This window comes from Microcaecilia unicolor, chromosome 6, assembly GCF_901765095.1.
Source record: "Microcaecilia unicolor chromosome 6, aMicUni1.1, whole genome shotgun sequence".
Classification (NCBI taxonomy): domain Eukaryota; kingdom Metazoa; phylum Chordata; class Amphibia; order Gymnophiona; family Siphonopidae; genus Microcaecilia; species Microcaecilia unicolor.
In genome coordinates, this window is record NC_044036.1 from 113,360,686 (window position 1) to 113,379,875 (window position 19,190).

The following is a 19,190-nucleotide window of genomic DNA, read 5'->3' on the forward strand; positions in this document are numbered from 1 at the left end:
GCACAGCAGTCCCAAGTCCACAACCTCAAGAGTGTGTCAATCATCTGTTACTCCCACCTCCATCCTATCTTATTTTATTTTTTATTTTATCAAAAAATCATTTTTAAATTTATACAATTAAAAAAAATTTTTTTTGAAAAAAAAAAAGTAAGTCTATCCAGCTTATAATCGAAAGAGAAAAACGCCTATATTACGACCCAAATCGGGAGATGGGCGATTTTCTCGCAAAGGCGCCCAAATTGATATAATCGAAAGCCGATTTTGGGCGTTTCCAACTGCTCTCTGTCGCGGAAATGAATAAAGTTGACGGGGGCGTGTCGGAGGTTTGACTGGGGCGTGGTTATCAGCCGAGGAGAGATGGGCGTCTGTAGCTGATAATCGGGAAAAGAAGGCGTTTTGACCGCGATTTTGTCACTTTATTTGGACCCTTTTTTCTCATGAACAAGTCCCAAAAGAGTGCCCCAACTGCCCAGATGACCACCGGAGGGAATCGGGGATGTCCTCCCCGGACTCCCCCAGTGGTCACTAACCTCCCCCACCAAAAAAACCCCACTTTAAAAACTTTTTCCCAGCCTGTATGCCAGCCTCAAATGCCGTACCCACCTCCATGACAGCAGAATGTGTTTGATCCTCTCACAGCCTTTCCCTGGGTCAGATGTGGCTCTCGGGTGCACTACAGGGTCACGTCAGCATTGCATTGTGGTGGGTGTAGGGTATTGGGCTCCGTGATTTCATTAGCTTGTGTTACAGTCTCACGATGTTGGTAGTTGGTAGGCTCTTCTCCCATGGTGCCTTTCCCCCTGCCTACTGGGTCAGAGTGTGCCCTGTTGTAGTCCATGAGGTAGTGGCCATTTTTGTAAGCCAGTTTTAGTTCCCTTTCCTGTGTTAGCCACGTTAGACAACTTAGTTCTTACCTTGAATGTGGCTGAAAGAGGGCATTGTACAGCATTCTGCCAGCTCTGACCTACTGCTAATCTCAGTACCAGGGAGACTCGTTGCCAGTGGGGCACAACCTCTGCAGTTAACTGTGAGTAAACGTGCTTATTCCAATAAAGGACGTTTTCGGAGAGATTAGTCTTCAGGTGTCAACTGGTGTGCCAATGTTATACAGCCGCAACAAGTCCTAGAGGCCTGCGTGTATGCAGGTCCCTGGAGCACTTTTAGTGGGTACCGCAGTGCACTTCAGCCAGGTGGGCCCAGGCCCATCCCCCCCCCCCCACCTGTAACACTTGTGCTGGTAAATGGGAGGCCTCCAAAACCCACTGTACCCACATGTAGGTGCCCCCTTCACTCCTAAGAGCTATGGTAGTGTTGTACATTCGTGGGTAGTGGGTTTTGGGGGAGGGGGTTGGGAGCTCAGCACCCGTGGTAAGGGAGCTATGCATGTGGGAGCTTTTTCTGAAGTCCACCGCACTGACCTAGGGTGCCCAGTTGGTGTCCTGGCATATCAGGGAGGCCAGTGTACTACCAATCCTGGCCCCTCCCACGACCAAATGGCTCGGATTAGGACGTTTTTGAGCTGGGCATTTTTAGTTTCCATTATCGCTAAAAAAAACCGCCCAGCTCAAAAACGTCCATTTTTTCGAAAATATGGTTCGGCCCGCCCCTTCACGGACCCGTTCTCGGAGATAAACGCCCATGGAGATAGGCATTTGCGTTCGATTATGCCCCTCCATGTATCCCAAAGCATATCACAAAACAGAAAGCGATTACTTAGTTGATAAAGAATACATGCAGTCCCGACTGAGTTTCAAACACTCAACGTCCACCAATCTACAATGGCGTTTCAGCATGCAAAGCCTGCTTCCGAGGTTACAAAACTGCCTAAAGCTGCCGATTTAATCTTAAACTGGCACACAGTGCTCACATCTTCATTTCAAAAGCATTTCATAAAGGCTACATAGGTGCCTATATAACTTTATAAAATAGACTCCCAGAAGCACCTTAATATTGTACAAATGCCAACTCCTATTCCTAAGTTTGTGTAAATATGTGTGTGTATTCTGTATGGGTATCCATATAGGGCTAGATCCTTTACATGGTGCCTGAAAATTCCCCACAGAAAAAAAAATACAGCTAGGCATATTTTCTAAAGTACGCCTAAATTTTGTAGAATAGGCTTAAATTTCCTTTTGGTATATAGTATATGCCAAGCACCTCTCCACGTGACCAAACTCTGTCATGTCCATTTACGTCTCGTTTTACTTGTTAACATCCAATTGACAGCGCAGATTATCTAGTTAACCAATTAAGTTATGTGTATTGGTATAGAATATGCTTTAAGCTGTGATATATAGAATCTGCCAGATATTTTCTAAAATATGCTTGTGCATAGCAATTCCACCTCTGCTCCACTCATCCTATGCTTCCAGTTCATATAAGTGTGTAAATAGCCACTTAATTTTATAAAAGGCTTTTTCTGCTTTTTTAACCTGTTTAGTTTGTGGAAAAACCTTTATAGGACAACCCCTTTAATGTATGCCTAACAAACTCTTCAGCAGTTGTTTGAATTTAACTTGCATCTTCTTTTTTTCTTTTTCAGTAGTAGCTTAAGATGAGTTACATTTGGGTACACTAGATATTTCCCTGTCCCTGGAGGGCTCAAAATTAAATTTTTGGACCTGAAGTAATGGAGGTTAAGTGACTTGCCCAAGATCACAGGGAGCAGCAGTGGGATTTGAACCAGGCAACATTGGATGTGAAGCCTGCTACACTAACTACTAGGCTAATCCTCCACTCCAGCTCTTGTCACAAAGGAGAAAAGTCTCCATCTAGAAGTAGAATTGGATTTAATTACTTGCCTTTTTCAATTCTGAGCTCAATATGAGTTTCAAGAAGATACATAAGTTATTTCCCTACAATCTTTAAAGAAGAAATGTGCCACACAACTGGGTGACATCATGTAATGGTACAACTCTGCAGAGCTCAGAACTTAGCAGGAAAAACTTTCAAAAGCATATGCTGTCGGGGAGGTCTTGGACTGTAATTGATTTCTTCTTTATTTTTGCTATTCAGGATAGATAAACGGTTCTAATTACATTCTCCTTGCCCAGCATTCCCCCTTTGCCTCCACGCTGCTCTCTACTTCAGCAGCTCCTTTTTTTGCCCTTGCCCAGTAGCAGCAGCAGCATCCTTGCTTCTCTCATCCCTCCTCAGTATTCCTCTTTTTCTCCCCTGCTCTGTGCCTAGTATCCCCTTCTTGCGCTCACTCCCTGCATAGAAACTGGATATCTTTCTCTTCTCCACTTCCTCTGCTCGTAGGCTCCAAGGTATTCCTCCTTCCTTTGGTGATGGCACACACTTTGCTTCTTGTTCCACCCTCATTCAGCTGGATCACAAGCACATGGTAATTCCAACAGAGGGCTCAACTTCTGTAGGCATGCAGCTCTTTGTTTACTGCTTTTAGTAGTTCTGTAGAAACGGGCCATTTGGCATGACATCCAGAAGTAGGCACACCATTTGCCCCTCCCAAGAGAACAGTATATGCCAATAAAGAGAGCCTGTGTCTCCTTTGATTGACACCTCCCTTCTGTTCCTCCCAGCAGTGCTGCCCCTTATACTGCTGCTTCACCATTCAATAATTACCACAAACAGCTTGTAAAATATCAGTATAATTTAATTCATTCATCTCTTCAGTTTCCATGCTGCATCACCAGTTAGGCACTCTGGGAAGCCACCAGTCTATGTAGTAAGAAATTTATTAGTAATTTTTATCCCTGCCCATTAGGGTGATACATAAATATAAAATACTGTGTACATAAAATGCAATTGTGTGTGTGTGTGCGTGCACACCCCCAGAAGGGAGTAAAATTGTCCCAGAATACTATCACTTAAAGAATAAAAGAATTTAATATGGATTGCTTAAAAGCTTTTTCTTTAGAAAATGAAATCACGTAATATTTTGTTTTGTCCCCATCTCTCTTCCCCCCCCCCCCCCCCCCTCACAGGGAACAATTTATGCCTTACTGTCGTGTTTCAGACTTCTGCCTGTCTGATGTTTTAGATCCAAGTAAGTGATTAGTCCGTTATATTCTCCCTTTTGAATGTGAATTTTCTTCAACAATCTAAATGTGTGGAGAGGGGATTTTGCAGAATTTTTTTGTTTCAGGAAATGATCCGGAAAACTATCTCATTGGCATAAAACCTGAGGGGCCCTTTTACTAAGCCTCGGAAGTGTCTACGCGCATCCAACATACGCCAAAATGGAGTTATCTTCCGGTTACTGCATGGCTGTTTCGGTAATTTCATTGTTGGCGCGTGGCTGATACGCGCAGCTGAAAAAATAATATATATATTTTTTAAATAAACGTTTATTGCAATTTTTGAACAATATCATCAGTACAAAAATCAAACGCTATGAAAAATAATTTTTATTTTCAGACGCGCGCCAAGTTGCATTTGGCAAACGTAGGTCAATATCGCCTGGTTACCATGCGAGACCTAACAGCTAGGTCAGTGGCTGGTGGTTAAGGTCGCAGACCCAAAATGGACACGCGGCAATTTTGATTTTGCTGTACGTCCATTTTCGGCAAAAATTTAAAAAAAAAGGCCTTTTTTACAGGCGCGCTGAAAAATGGATCAGCGTTTGCCCAAAACCCGCACCCATACTGCCCAAGCCATTTTTCAGTGCACTTTAGTAAAAGCACCCCTGAATTTTACTATGCAAAGTTTCCTTGATGCCCTAAATTTGTGATCTGATCTTTAAGTGCTGTTTATAGAATAGCACTAAGCGCAATTTTTTTTTAAGGCACCATTTATGTAATTTTTATTCCAATACGTCACTATCAACAGAGTTCAGTGCAGTCCCACGACAACATGTAATGCTGTGCTTCTGCACTAGGAGGCAGTACATATAGTAATTGCAGACTGTATGGTTCAGTTACTAGGTGCTACCATACATAGTCGCCATTAAGAAAAATATACTGTTCAATTGCTACATTTTACAGTAGAATTTACAACAAAGTAAATGAAATGAACATCTGAATTAGAGAATGACCCGGGGGTGGGGATGGGGACAGAGCCTGTGAGGATGGGGACAAAATTTGTCCCCGTGTCACTTTCTACTTTGAAGTCTGTTAATGAGCGGGACTGTTTTTTTGTTTGTTTGATGCAGACGACGATATTTTTATTTTTTGAAAAAACAAGCAAACATGCTGGCCACAGCTAGCAAAATTTGCATGGGGAATCCTGTACATCCTGCTACCAGCACATCTTCTAAGAAGACATCTTCTATTGCAGGAGGGACTGTGGAACACAGGAGAGTTAGACTGATTCCTGAGATTGTTGATGACGACTTATTCATCCACAGATTAAAAAATTATAACAGTGTTTCATAGTGCATACAGAATGGGTTGTATTTTGTACCCCTGGACAATTTAACAGGGTGAATTAGGATTCCTTGGTTGGAAGGGTAGAGGGTGGTAGTGGTGGGAGGGTTATTATAACTGCTAGTTGTTGTTATTGTTTTCTATTTGTAATTTATACACAACAGTTGCACAGCATATTGTTCCTTTTTATACTTTAATAAAAAAGATTTAAATATAAAATCATAAGTGTTCGAGGCTTCTGCAGATGAGCCCACGGGGATGGGGCGGGGACAGAGACAGAGCTTGCGGGGACAGGACAGGGATGGAGATGGGGCCTGTGGCGACGTAGACGGAACCCATACAGATGGGACGGGGACAAATTTTGTCCCCGTGTTATTCTCTAATCTGAATCATTAAGCCCCATTCCAGCAGGATGAAATTATTTCCTACTCCTATGTCTCTCTTTATATTAGCATAGCACTGTGTGTCTATGTCCAGGAGTGAGAAGGAGCAATTTTGAAACCAATGTGCTGGAGTGTATCAGTGTCCCTATGCTGCAGCTGCCGTTACACCCTTTCCCATAGGAGTTCATTGGGTCATATTTTGGAAGAGATTTTTTTTACTCCTGAGTTTCTGGTCCAATCTGGCTGTTTTCCAACTGCCTTTTTTTCTCTAGCATTTCACTGTGCCAAATTTGGTTCTGATTCATTAAATGTTTTGCAGTCAGACAGAAACATATTCTCATATTCTTGATTGGTCCCTTTCTTTCCAACATTCCATTGGGCTGGAAAGAATAAAACTGATCAGCAGATTTAGGGATTCTTTTACTAAGCTACGCCAAAAGGGGGCCTGCGCTGGCGTTGATGAATGTTTTGGCACGCGCTAAGGACCCGTTTTACCACAATGGGTAAGAGGCTGTTTGGGGTTTAAAAAAAAGAAATGGCTGTGCGGCAGGTGAAGCACTTGTCATGCGGCCATTTCATGGGGAGCACTTACCGCTACCCATGTAGGTGGTGGTAAGGGCTCCCGTGCTAACCCGGCGGTAACAGGGCAAATCGTGGCACTGCCCGATACCGCCAGGAAAACACTGACACTATAAAAAAATATATTTTTGTAGCAATGGAAATGGCACCTGCTGGGGGTGGAAACTACTGGCGGGCTGCTGATATAGCCCAGCGGTACTTCCTGTTTAGCGAGTGGTAAGCCCGTGTTGGGCTTACTGCCGCTTAGTAAAAGACCCTCTTATTGCATTGCTCATCTGACATGTCTGACATGCATGGTTTAGAATTAGCAAAAATAAAAAAAACAGGTTGTTCACCTAAAATAACTCTATTTTAGCCGTGGTAAACAATTCTTTGTGAGCAAGTTATGTACATCTTTTTAGCTGAGCCATATCCTCTGCTAATAAGTGTACTTGCCTTCTTTTCCTAATAATTGCTTCAAATTCTGATCAGCAATATGATAATTAAACACTTCATATAGTTGCTTTACAGTTTGCCAATATTGTCTTCATTTGTATTTGTTAGGAGATTAATCTTATGAGCAAGACAGCCAAATAATATTAAATGAAGATAACTTGGACCGTGTTAACTCGTATGATTAGTTACAAGCTCTTTTATCCTAGATGGATTAGCTCCTTTAATCTGTTCTCCCAGTAATTTGACCATGCCTTTATCTCTTTGGTGAGAAAATCTGGTAGCAAATGCTTTCAGGACTGTTGGCTCAAATGTTGTGAATCTAACGTTTGATGAAGGGTTTGCTTATATATCAATCCGATTTAAGAATCTGTGATATATTTTCTGTCTAGGAGAGAATGCAATTGGTGATAACCTGACAGTATCATATGTGCTAATTTATTTATTCATGACATTTATACCCCACATTAGCCCGAAATATGTGGTTTACAAACGAACCATAAAGTGAATAAAACATAATAATGTACAGAATATAACCCAAATTACAATAAGTTCAAGAAGCAAATTAATACAGTTGCAGTAAGTAACCAGGGATTTAGACTATCTCAATAACAATTAAGGGTGGATAAGTGAGAGCATAATTAGGCAGGACTAGATGTGAAACAAGAATATTGAGAAAGGCCAGACTGAAGAAATGTGTTTTTAGAAGACTTCTTCTAAAAGTTAGGTAATCATCTGTAAACTTGATTGGTTTAGGAAGAAAATTCCAAATTTTGATGCCTTGATAGGAGAAATTAGCAGAGTGAATTGTTTTATATATCACATTCTTACAGATAGGGAAGTGTAAGACAAGATATTCTCTAGATGATGAAACAGCATTATGGGGGGGGGGGGGTAATTCAATGAGATTATTCATATATGATGGGACTTGATCAAACAGGATTTGGTGAATGAAAACGCATAATTTGAAAGATATTCTTTCTCTTATTGGTAACCAATGTAGCTCATATCAAAGAGGAGTAACTTTGGCGAAGCGAGGAGATCTACATATAAGACGAGCAGCAGCATTTTGAGCTGTTTGTAATTTTTTGAGAAGACCACCTTTAAGTCCAGCATAGATGGAATTTCAGTAGTTGAATTTGGTGAGGACAAGGGATTGAACCAAAGTGTGAAAACAGATTTAGAGAAAAATGGCCTCAATCTCTATCTTTCAAGGTGAGTGAAAGAGGCTCAAGATTAACTTAGAGACTTGGTTTTCAAGGATGAGGAAACTATCTATTGTGACTCTCAAGATTTTCATTGATGACTCAAGGGAATAGGTTTTGTTCTTAATAGTAAAGTTACTAAGATTCATAGGATGGTGAGGGTTAATTATAATTAGAAACTTAGTTTTTTCCGTGTTAGTTTGAAATTAGAAGCCCATGATTCTATAAGTTTTATCCCTAGACTAATCATGTGAGTTATGTCAAGTAATTCCTTAGAGAATGGGATATAAACCTAGTGGTTAGGGTGGTGGACTTTGGTCCTGGGGAACTGAGGAACTGAGTTCGATTCCCGGCACAGGCAGCTCCTTGTGACTCTGGGCAAGTCACTTAACCCTCCATTACCTGCCGCATTGAGCCTGCCATGAGTGGGGAAAAGTGCGGGGTACAAATGTAACAAAAATTAAATTATATGTATGTCGAAAGACCATGTTTTTCTAAAAGATGACCAAGAGGTATCATCATAATGTTAATCAAGTTTGGGGAACCCTGAGGGACCCTACAGCCAGGAGACCAAGTGGAAGAAGATACACCTGATTGTTTGATTTGATATGACCTAGATCTTAAGAAGCCAGAAAACCATTTTAGGACAACTCCACAGATTATGATCAACAGTATCAAAAGCACTGGATAGATCAAATTGAAGTATCAATACTTTGTTGTCAAAACTTAATCCTCTCTTAAAGTTAGATAAGCACAGTTTCTGTACTGTAAGAGGGCCTAAAACCAGATTGTGAACTATGCAAAATGGCATGAACCTGGAGATGGTCCATAAGTTGGTGTGTGACAAGTCCTTCAATTACTTTAATGAGAAGAGGAATTAAGACTACTGGTCTATAATTGGAAACTAAACTTAGGCTAGGTTGGGTATTTTTAGGTATAGGAGTCAAAATAATATTGCTATTGTCAGAGGGAAAGAAACCTTGAGACATCAAAGTAATATTCGAGTGCAAATGATGTAAGTATAAATCAGGAGCTGACAAGGAGATAAGTAGGGCATGTATCAAGCAGACAATGTGAATTTGCGTAATGCGTGATTGACCTGATCAGTAGTGATTGGATGAAAAACAGACGGTTCTATCTGCTTGAGAATGAAGCAGTAAAGGATTGTGTAAATAGAGGGAATAGTGTATAGATGAAGGGGTATTGTTAAGTTCTAGTCTGATTTTAGCTATTTTCTGTTTAAAATAAGTAGCCAAGTGGTCGGCAGTAGGTGTGGGATCGGTTGAATTGGTTATTAGTTGAGTGTCCAATAAACTATTAACTAATGAGTAAACTTTCCTCGGGTTGACTACTGTACTACCAATGAATTTGGAATAGTAGGAGGTTTTCGCTTTGGAGATCATACCTTTGTAGGCTTTCAAAAGTTTTTTTCCAAGCAATCCATAGTTCAGTGGATTTGTCCTTAGCCCAAATTCTCTCCTGTCTCTTGCATTTACGTTTCATTTGTAAAAGATCATCATTGAACCAAGGAGATAATCTTTTCGGACAAGATTTGACAGTCACGGGTGCAATAACATCAAGGGACTGCTTTATAAATATCATTCTATTGCTGAATGAAATTCAGGGAAGGGTTTGAGGTAAGTAATGCACTGAATGACTCATTGGACCAGAATGTTTTAAAAGGTCAATTTTACCTCTAGTTTTAAAGGAATGTAACAAATTTCGGGATTTGGAGTGACAATCAAATTCCTTCCAGTGCAATGTTAAAAAGGTATTGGGGTCCAATGAAAATCTGAGATGAAAAAAGTAGTTGGGTCTGTAAATTTCATTGCTAATATATCTAATTGATGATCTTAACATGAGAGGACATTCCGTTGAAAAGCGAGAATTTCCAAACATTAAGGAATTCTAGGAAATTCTTGGTGTATTGATTGGTAATGTTTTCAAGATGTAAATTAACATCTCCAACCATAATGATATTATCGTTATTAATGCAAGCATTGGAGATGAATTCGGTAAGATCAGCCTCAAATAAGTTCCAACAATTAGGAGGACAATTTAACATTAGAAGGCAGATAGGTTTAAATAAATCACAAAATACAGAATAAGTAGCAGTTTCCAGATTAGGAGATTGCAATTCAGAGATCGGTTTACCTCAAATAAAAATTTATATTATAGATGGTATCTAAACCACCACCTCCTTTTTTTTTTTTTTTTTTTTTTGTTTTGTTAGCTCTAGGGAAATAAAGAACGGAATAACTGGGTGGGCATACATCGAGAATAAAAGGATCATCTTTTGCGTGTAGCCATCAATTATCTGATCTTTAATTACAGCTTTGTTAACAACCAAGTGAGCATCGACATAGCCTACAGTCAGAGAAAGATAAGAAAAGGTAAAGTTGCTCGACAGTGGGGCTTTAATCAAGTGGTGTTTATTACAAAAGGTTTTGGAGCCTTTTTTAGGATGATGTTTAGTCGAAGGCGCAATGTTCAGATTGTTGCAATTCAAATAGCTAGGAGCAAAACCAGAGGCATTCCTTTGGGGATAAGTTGGTAACCAATAAAGATGATAATATCTAGTAGAATATATCACTGGGTTAGCAAAATAAGAATCAAACCCATTAGTAGAATGAATTAAGTGTCTAGATAGAATGAGAAAAGAAATTAAACAATATAACAGGGCTCTGAGCATTCTTTAAGGAATACTTTTAAACAAGCACTCAGTGTCTGTGCGAAAGCAAATATGTGATAAGCATAATGAAAACAAAAAGAGGCAGTTGTGATTTTATTATTCAGCTAGAATAATGATAATAGACCTAAAGGGTGAGAATATAGAGAAATAGCAATGATGAGAGGCCTCTCAAATGCTGACAAAGTGCCGCACAAAGGGACACACTAAGGGATGTGCCCTTTAGGCACGCCCCTTCGTTGCAATGCCTCAGAGGTGGGCAGGTTACTATGGCCACCTCCTGCTGACGTCGGCATCCACTCCCACTATGGAAGCAGGAATGATGGGAAACAGCTGTAAGTTCAGTCAGCAAAACTGCAGTGATTTTTAAAGCCCTAGAGAGTGTGCAGGGAAGAAGCAAATTGCTCAGTTCAAATTTCAGAGCTGGAGATTTAAATTTACCATTGGATCTTAATGTTCCTTCCTGTTTTTTTTATTCAGCATTTAAGAATTTTACATCCACAAACAATAAGGAAACTCAAGGCAGCAAGATCAAACAAAGCATTATATACTATTTAGCTTACTAACATGTCAAATTGAACAAGCCCGTGGCATGGAAAGAAAGGGAACCTAAACTGAAGATAGAAAAAGATAATCTTAACCAGGGCTGGAAAATCCGTCTCCAGTATTAACTAGATGGTTGACCATTTCTTAACTCCTGTATATTCAGTCATACCCTACAGACTAATAGATCTCTTTCTAGTTGAGTAGAGTCCCAAAATACAAAGCTATTTTCTTGATCTGTAATCATATGTTTGCAGGGAAATTTCAACAAATAAATTGCTCCCAGAGCCAACACATGTGATTTCAAGGCTAAAAAGTCCTTTCTACATCTGGAAAAATCATAACCTTAGCACCACAAAATATCACATCTATTTTTTTAAAGTAACTTTTCGAAACTATAATCCTATTTCTCTCATCAACAAGAAGAGTAGCTGTTGAAGCAATATTGTTTTTGGAGTCTTCCAAAAAAGAAAACAAAAAAGCAGTTAGATTGACCTTAGGAGAAGCCAGAGTATCAATATCCTCTTTCCCTGATGCAGTTAAAAAATTTTTTTTTAAAGGAACATAATACAGTTAGAAATCTGAACAGTGTCAGCAGAAGAAAACATTGATATTTTCTTAATAGAATATCTGGTGACAATAAATGTGTCTTAGGAAAATTAAATAAATTAAAGCTCTTTGCTCTAGCAGAGTTCTCAAGTTTTTCCAAAGTGAATGTTAACAGAATCCTTTATGACAAAGACTGAAGCTGCTTGAATAGTGGTAATCTGTGACTCCATAACCTGAATTATATTTTCTAAAACAGAGAGCTTCTTAAGTTATGTGTTACCTAATAACTTTCTTTCCTTTAGTCCTATCAGATGAGTCTACATGGGCACAACCCATTGGTCTGGACTGGTCTGATAGGATGCCATGGAATCACATTTAAGAACTTATCAAACCACTTCGGAAGAAAATGTTGCCACTTGGGTAGTTGAGATGCTTTAAACAAAATTCCTTGTAGTGATTTTCATTTGTGGGAAGAGGTGTGTACAGGTTGCAGATTTGGTTCAACCTAACATGTCGTCTACTTTGTCTTGATCTTTTTGACATTTTTTCCACAAACCATGCTAAAAACTTTAACTTTGAACAGGTACTCATAATGGATTGTAATGATGTTGGTTTTGATAATAAGAATTTGGCTGCTTTCCTCAGATCTAGCAGCACAATATTTTCATTTTTCTTTGTTTTCAAGTCCTTATTACTTGAGCTACAGCTTGAGTACTGACTACAGAGAGGAATGGGCAATTCTTAATGAGGCTTTTCCTGAGGGTAAACAACTGTTTACCCATGGCAAAATCTTTTAAGGTACTATTGAGATATTTTTAATAAAGATATCCAATCTAATAAATTCACATTTAGAAAAAAATAAGAATTCCTTTAGGATCAGGGTATTAGGATGAAAAGAGTGTCTTTTAATGATATCTTTGTAAAACACACCTAACTTTTGTTTAACTTTGTTTTAGCAGTAGTCTGTATGGTAATTATTTCACTAATCACTAGCATATTCTTTCAGAAGCAAAGCGGACCCTGTATCTCTTGAGTGGTATCGTGAATTACATTCATTTCAGACAATACCGACAAAAGGATTATATGGAACATCTTTCCAAATATGTAAGACTACATCTTTTATTATGAACTAACTGGAAGCATATCATTTCCTACTCTACTGCGTATAAAAGCTGTAAGCTGCTCAGAAATTTATTTATGGCAGATTATAAATGAAAGGACATGGCTGGTTATTCTTTAATGTACAGAGGAGCTAGCTGTTGCTGATAGTATCCAAATACTTGTTGACTGTATGAGTTTGTGACCCTCTAGTCTGTTACAAGAGGGATTGATTGTATAAAAGTGAAAGCCATAATTGTGGCATTTTCTTTTCATTTTTCATGTGTTGGAAAAGCGTTCTGAATGACTACTTAAAAATGAGGGGCTGCTAACTAAGGAAATGGTCTTTGTTCAGTCACTTAGCAATACCAGAATAGAGAGTTGCATGGGGACAGAAATCTTACCCGTCCCTTCTGCAATCTTACCTGTCCCCACCCATCCCCACTGGAATCTTAGCCATCACCACCCATCCCCACAAGAATTTAACCTGTCCACACCCATTCCCGCAAGAACTTAATGGTACATAAAAGAAAATTCCAGTTAGCTCTCTGGATTTGAGCCACAGTCCTGCAGGGAAGAAAGGAATGAAAGTTGGAACTTGGAACACTCTGGTGCGCACATGTAAGGTTAGGTTTTTCATAACTTCCATTTTCCAATTAGAGATCCTCTGTGTTCATCCTGCGCCTTTTTGAATTCCGTCATCATTTGAATTCCGTCATCATCTCTACCACCTCCTTAATGGAAGACTTTCCGCATTTGTGCTGTTAAAGCAAGGAGGAAGGGACAGCACTCCAAGAGCTTGGTACTTGGTAGAGGAGAGGCTGGCACAGGTTCAGCTTACACTTCCATGGGAACCCTTCAGGAATTGTTTCCATCCCCATGGGAATCCCACAGGAACTGCTTCTGTCCCCGTAGGAACCCTGCAGAACCGCTTCCATTCCCACGGGAAGCCCGCGAACCCCATTCCCGTGCAGGTCTCTATACCAGAAAGAATTTGGTAAAGCTATTTTATTTATGCATTTACAGTTAGAATTTTAGTAGGTGCATACATAGGAAAAAAAATACATCCATGCGTCAGTAGTTTTTCATAAGGTAATAAAAACTGTGGAAAAGCTCACCTCGTAAGTATCACAAGTCTATAAATAATCCAAGAAATTATATAATCATAGCTAAGAGCAACACCCAAACCATATTTATTTATTTTATTATTTATTTATTTGTTACATTTGTATCCCACATTTTCCCACCTCTTTGTAGGCTCAATGTGGCTTACATAGTGCCGGAGAGCTGTTTGTAGACTCTGGAGTAAACAAACACAAGGTGATGTTGTGGTAGGATAAGGTTCATGTGGTAGGACCACATAAAGGAATCGTTAGACGGGAACGTTGTGTGATTACTATTATGAATGTTAGTGTTGTGTGGCAGAGATCAAGCCTTTACGTTGGATCGGTAGGGTATGCCTTTTTAAACAGGTGGATCTTAAGTGTCTTTCTGAAGTGTAAATGGTCATATGTGGTTTACAAGTCTTTTAGTAGTGCATTCCACAGTTGTTTGCTGATGTAGGAAAAACTGGATGTGTAAGTTGATTTATATTTGAGTCCTTTGCAGCTTGGGTAGTGTAGATTTAGGTACGTTCGTGTTGATTCGGATCTGTTTCTAGTTGGTAGGTCGATCAAGTCTGTCATGTAACCCGGTGCTTCACCGTAGATAATTTTGTGAACCATAATACAGATTTTGAAGGCAATGCATTCTTTGATTGGGAGCCAGTGTAGTTTTTCACGGAGGGGTTTTGCGCTTTCAAATCGTGTTTTTCCGAAGATGAGTCTTGCAGTAGTCTACATGGCTTAGTACCATTGATTGTATCAGGTTGTGAAATGTTTCCCTCGGGAAGAATTGTCTCACGTGTTTGAGTTTCCACATTGAGTAGAACATTTTCTTTGTTGTGGATTTTACTTGGCTGTCTAGAGTAATGTTGTGGTCCAATGTCACGCCGAGGATTTTCAGGCTGTCTGAGACAGGGAGGGTGTGGTCTGGGGTGTTGATAGTTGTGGGATTGTCCGTGGTGTGTTGGGATGAAAGGATAAGACAGTGAGTTTTTTGTTTGTTAAGTTTTAGTTTAAATGCATTTGCCCAAGAGTCCATGGTATTCAAGCCGGACTTGATTTTGTTAGCGATTTCTGTCAGTGTAGATCTGTAAGGGATGTATATAGTGACACCGTCTGCATAGATGAAAGGGTTAAGGCCTTGTTTGGGTATGGCCTTGGCTAGTGGGGGTCATCATTAGGTTGAATAGGATCAGCGATAGCGGTGATCCTTCTGGTACTCCACAATCTGCTTTCCATGGTGATGATATCTTTGTTTTTGACTTAACCTGATACGTTCTTGTGGTTAGGAACCCTTGATCCAGTTAAGTATATTGCCAGCAATCCCGAATTTGTCAAGTAATCTTATTAATATACTAGTAAAAAAAACCCGTTTCTGATGCAAATGAAACGGGGGCTAGCAAGGTTTTCTTCAGAGTGTGCATGTGGGAGTGTGTGTGTCCCTGCCCTCTGCCCTCTCTCCCTCCCCCCTCCGAGTCCAGTCCTTCAGTGTTGTTTCCTGCTGTTCTGTGTTTTTGTTACAGAGAGAGTGAGGGCATCTCTCTCCCCTCCCCCCTCTGAGTCTTTCACAGTTTCGTGGGATTTCCTGCTGTGCTGTTTTCCTTCACTCATGGGGAAACCGGATATCTCTGGCGCTTCACACTTCCGGCTGGAGGCTTCAGTGGTGCCTTTTATATATATAGATTATGGTTTACCATGTTGAATGCACTAGACATGTCGAATTGGAGGAGGAGGATTTTGTTACCTATTGTTATTTCCTGCTTGAATTTGGCTAGTAGAGTTAGTAGTACTGTTTCTGTGTTGTGTAACGGGCGAAATCCAGACTGTGATTCGTGTAGTATTGAGAATTTGTTTATATAGTCTGTTAGTTATTTGTCTACCATGCTTTCCATCAGTTTGACTGACAGCGGGATGGATGCTACTGGTCGGTAGTTGGTGATTTCATTTGCTATTTTCGTGGTGTCTTTTGGTATCGGGGTGAGTATAATATTGCCCTTTTCCTTCGGGAAGAGACCTTGCTGAAGCATGTAGTTTAGGTGGGATGTGAAAACTACTATGAAGCGGTCAGGGGCTGATTTCAGTAAGTAGTTGGGGCAGGTATCTAGTTTACAGTAAGTGTTGGCAAATCTCCTGAGCACCTGTGCTACAGTATCAACGGTAAGGAGGGTGAAGTTTAGCCAAGTGCGGTTAGCCGGGTGTTCTCCAATGATTGGGTCCAACTCGTTTAGGAAGTTTTCAATGTCTGTGTTGCTTGGGGTAGTGTGTTGCGTATGTTTACAATTTTTTCGTTGAAATGCTTAGCAAGTTTGTCTGCAGATGGGGTGTCTGTGTTTGATGCAGTGACCAGGTGGGTATTTAGGAGTTTGTTCACGCGTTGATATTGTGTCTTTGTAATCTGTTCCAATTTTAGTTTTGTAGTAGGATATTTTGGTCTGTCTTATTGCGTATTTGTATTTTCTTTGTGATTGTTTCCATGTTTTGAGTGTGTGTTCATCTTTTGTTTTTTTTCCATGCTTGTTCGAGTTGCCTGGTTTGTGTTTTTAGCTTTTTCAGTCCATCGTTGAACCATGGTATCGAGCTGTGCTTGCATGACGTTCTTGTTTGTAAGGGTGCTATTTCATCTAGTATGCATTTACATCTTTTATCCCATTCCAGAAGGTAGTCTGTGGATTCTGTTTGTGCTGTCCATTCATTGTTGTATAACCGTTGCCAGAATGTTTTCGTGTCTACATGACCTCTTGATGTGTATGTTGTGTGTTCTTGGGTTTGGTGTACTCCCTTCTTTCGCCAGTGTAGGGATAGGTTTAGTTTGTAATGATCAGACCAGGGTGTTTCTGTCCATTTAATATCTGTTATTGTTAGGTTCTGGTCTGTTGATAGTTTGTGTGAGATGAGATCAAGTGTGTGCCCTTTGGCGTGGGTTGCTTGCAGTTGTGGCCATTTGAGATCCCATAGGTGAAGGAATTCCTTACATTCTCATTCGTTAACTGAGTTTGGGTCTTCTAAGTGGAGGTTAATGTCTCCTAGTACTAGTACATTGGAGTTGGTCATACATGTGTTTGAAATGAAGTCCATGAAGTTGGTCTGGCCTTCGTTCCAATTACCTGGAGGTCTGTAAAACAGGACACAATTTAAGTCATTCTGTAGGGTTTTGTTGTGGATTCTAATTGAAGCAATTTCAAGTTGGGGTGTCATGGACTCGGTGATGGTTTCGGTGGTGAAATGAGATAGATTAGTGCTATGCCTCCTCCTCCTCTTTTTTTCCTTTCTGGTCCAGTGTGTGATTTTGTATCCTGGAGGGCACAGGTCTAGGATTGTGGGGTCTTTTTGGTCGTGGATCCAGGTTTCACTGATGAAGAGTAAGTCGAGGTCTTCTGCCATGATCCAGTCTGTTAGTGTTGCTGTTTTGTTAACTGCGGATCTGGCGTTGATGTAACCCACTTGGATTGTTTGGTATGGGTCTTCTGCGTTTGGTGTTGTGTAGACTTTTATTAGTTGTCGTTTCTTAGTTGGGGTGATTTTGTTGGGGCCCTTCTGTGTATTCTGAGTTGATTGTCAACATGTTGGTGTTCTACCTTTGTTTAGGTTGTTGTCTGTTTAATGGGGTGTGGTGTGTCTGATCAGTCTGTATGCGTATGATATTGTTGTCTACAAGAAGGGTGGTTAGTGTAAAGTGGATCAGTGATAAGGAGTAGATTATTAGTAGTTTGGGGGTATTCATTTTGGTTTCTGTTCACTGTGGATTAGTAGTGGCGTGGTTCCTAATGATTGGGTGTGTGGGAATAGATTTGTTCTTTGGTGTGAGTCTGGTGTTTTGATCTTGTGTGTTATTTCAACTGGCCTTCATGACATTCACAGCTGCACATATCCCCAGGTCCCCTTGCATCAGTTTTACAACAATAAATAGGTGATAGCAGTTTGTTAATGAGCAGGGGGGGTGAGGGAGAGGGACATACAGGTTCAGTGATTTCCTTTTCTTTGTTTCTTAGCAGCTTTATGTTTCCCTCCCTCTGAGCCCAAATAGTCTTCAGGGCTGTTGTTACTGGCTTTGACTGGAGGGGAGGGGGAGGGCTTCAGAACTCCTACAGGTAGATAGTAGAGGGGTGTCACATATGCAGCCCAGGGACTTAGGTTGGAAGATTCCAACTTCAATGTACCTTCACGGAATCAACAGGGCGGCATCATACATACATCACAGAGAATTCAGGCTGGGAGCCTCCCTCTCGCTCCGATCCTGCCCCAGGATCTCTGATCAATTCTGCAGCATACACTCCAATCCAGTTTCAGTTTGGAGGCCCCGCTCTTGGTCAGGGAAAGGTGCCTGAATGATAATAGGAAGGCACCCAACTCAATTGCTCTTTGGCACATGATCGGCAGGGGATGTTGGCCCTTATCACTAGATATTCATACAGCTGTAGTGCTGGTTTCCCTTTTGCCATTCAAACCTGCAAAAGATCTTGGCCTGCTTTTCCTCAGAAGTCTAAGCATTTAAGGGCCTACTTTTTCCCATTGCTGCTTTCCAGTCATTCTCTTTCCAACCAGAGCTGCTTCCTTTACTGTTCAGTCATCTTAGCCACATCAGGAAACAACCATGTTTTCAGTTTAGAAATTAGGGGCCCTTTTTACTAAGGTGCGTTAATGTTTTTAGCGCGCCTACACTTAGCGTACGCTAACTATAGGGATATTTTAGGCACATACATGGTTAATGAGTGTTAAAAACTTTAACACGCCTATAACGCTGCTTAGTAAACAGGGCCCTAAATTTTCCCAAGATTTAAAGAAAAAAAAATATATACACACTTTCATACAGCAGCCACGATCAGAATACAAAGCTGAACAGTTATGTCCAAATAGAACTTTTCTTAATTAAATTTTTTTTTTTTTTTTAAAGGGTAGAAAATTCATTTCCTGGGGCAACTCTTGATCCATAGGAAATAAATGCACTGGAATTCTGCTTTTTCTTTGTATACAAAACCTCATAATAAGCACTGGATATTTGTAAAATCATTTCTATGGAAATTGCAGTATTGGATATCTCTTAAATATAATGGTGAAGCTGTAAGCACCTTGGTGAAATTAAGCAGAAATTATTTTTGTAATGGATTTCCAAAACTTCTGCTTTATAATAAAGCACAGTATTCTCTTTAAAGTGTTTACTTTCTACTTGAGTTTTTTTCCCAAAAAGCTTTCACACTTCTCAAAATATGCTTAATTCTCACAGTTTCTACTTCTTTTTTTTTGTTTGTTTTTAGCAATACTTTGGCAATATGTATCTAATCTAC

At 40.1% G+C, this 19,190-nt stretch overlaps 1 protein-coding gene across 1 annotated transcript in view; it reads left to right on the forward strand.

Moving 5' to 3' along the window:
• NUF2 (NUF2 component of NDC80 kinetochore complex) overlaps nucleotides 1-19,190 on the forward strand; it is a 127,124-nt gene that overhangs the window by 19,875 nt on the left and 88,059 nt on the right. The window contains exons 5-6 of the mRNA XM_030207503.1: nucleotides 3,948-4,009; nucleotides 12,714-12,811. Of these exons, the coding sequence (XP_030063363.1) occupies nucleotides 3,948-4,009; nucleotides 12,714-12,811 (160 nt within the window). The remainder of the gene's footprint in view (nucleotides 1-3,947; nucleotides 4,010-12,713; nucleotides 12,812-19,190) is intronic.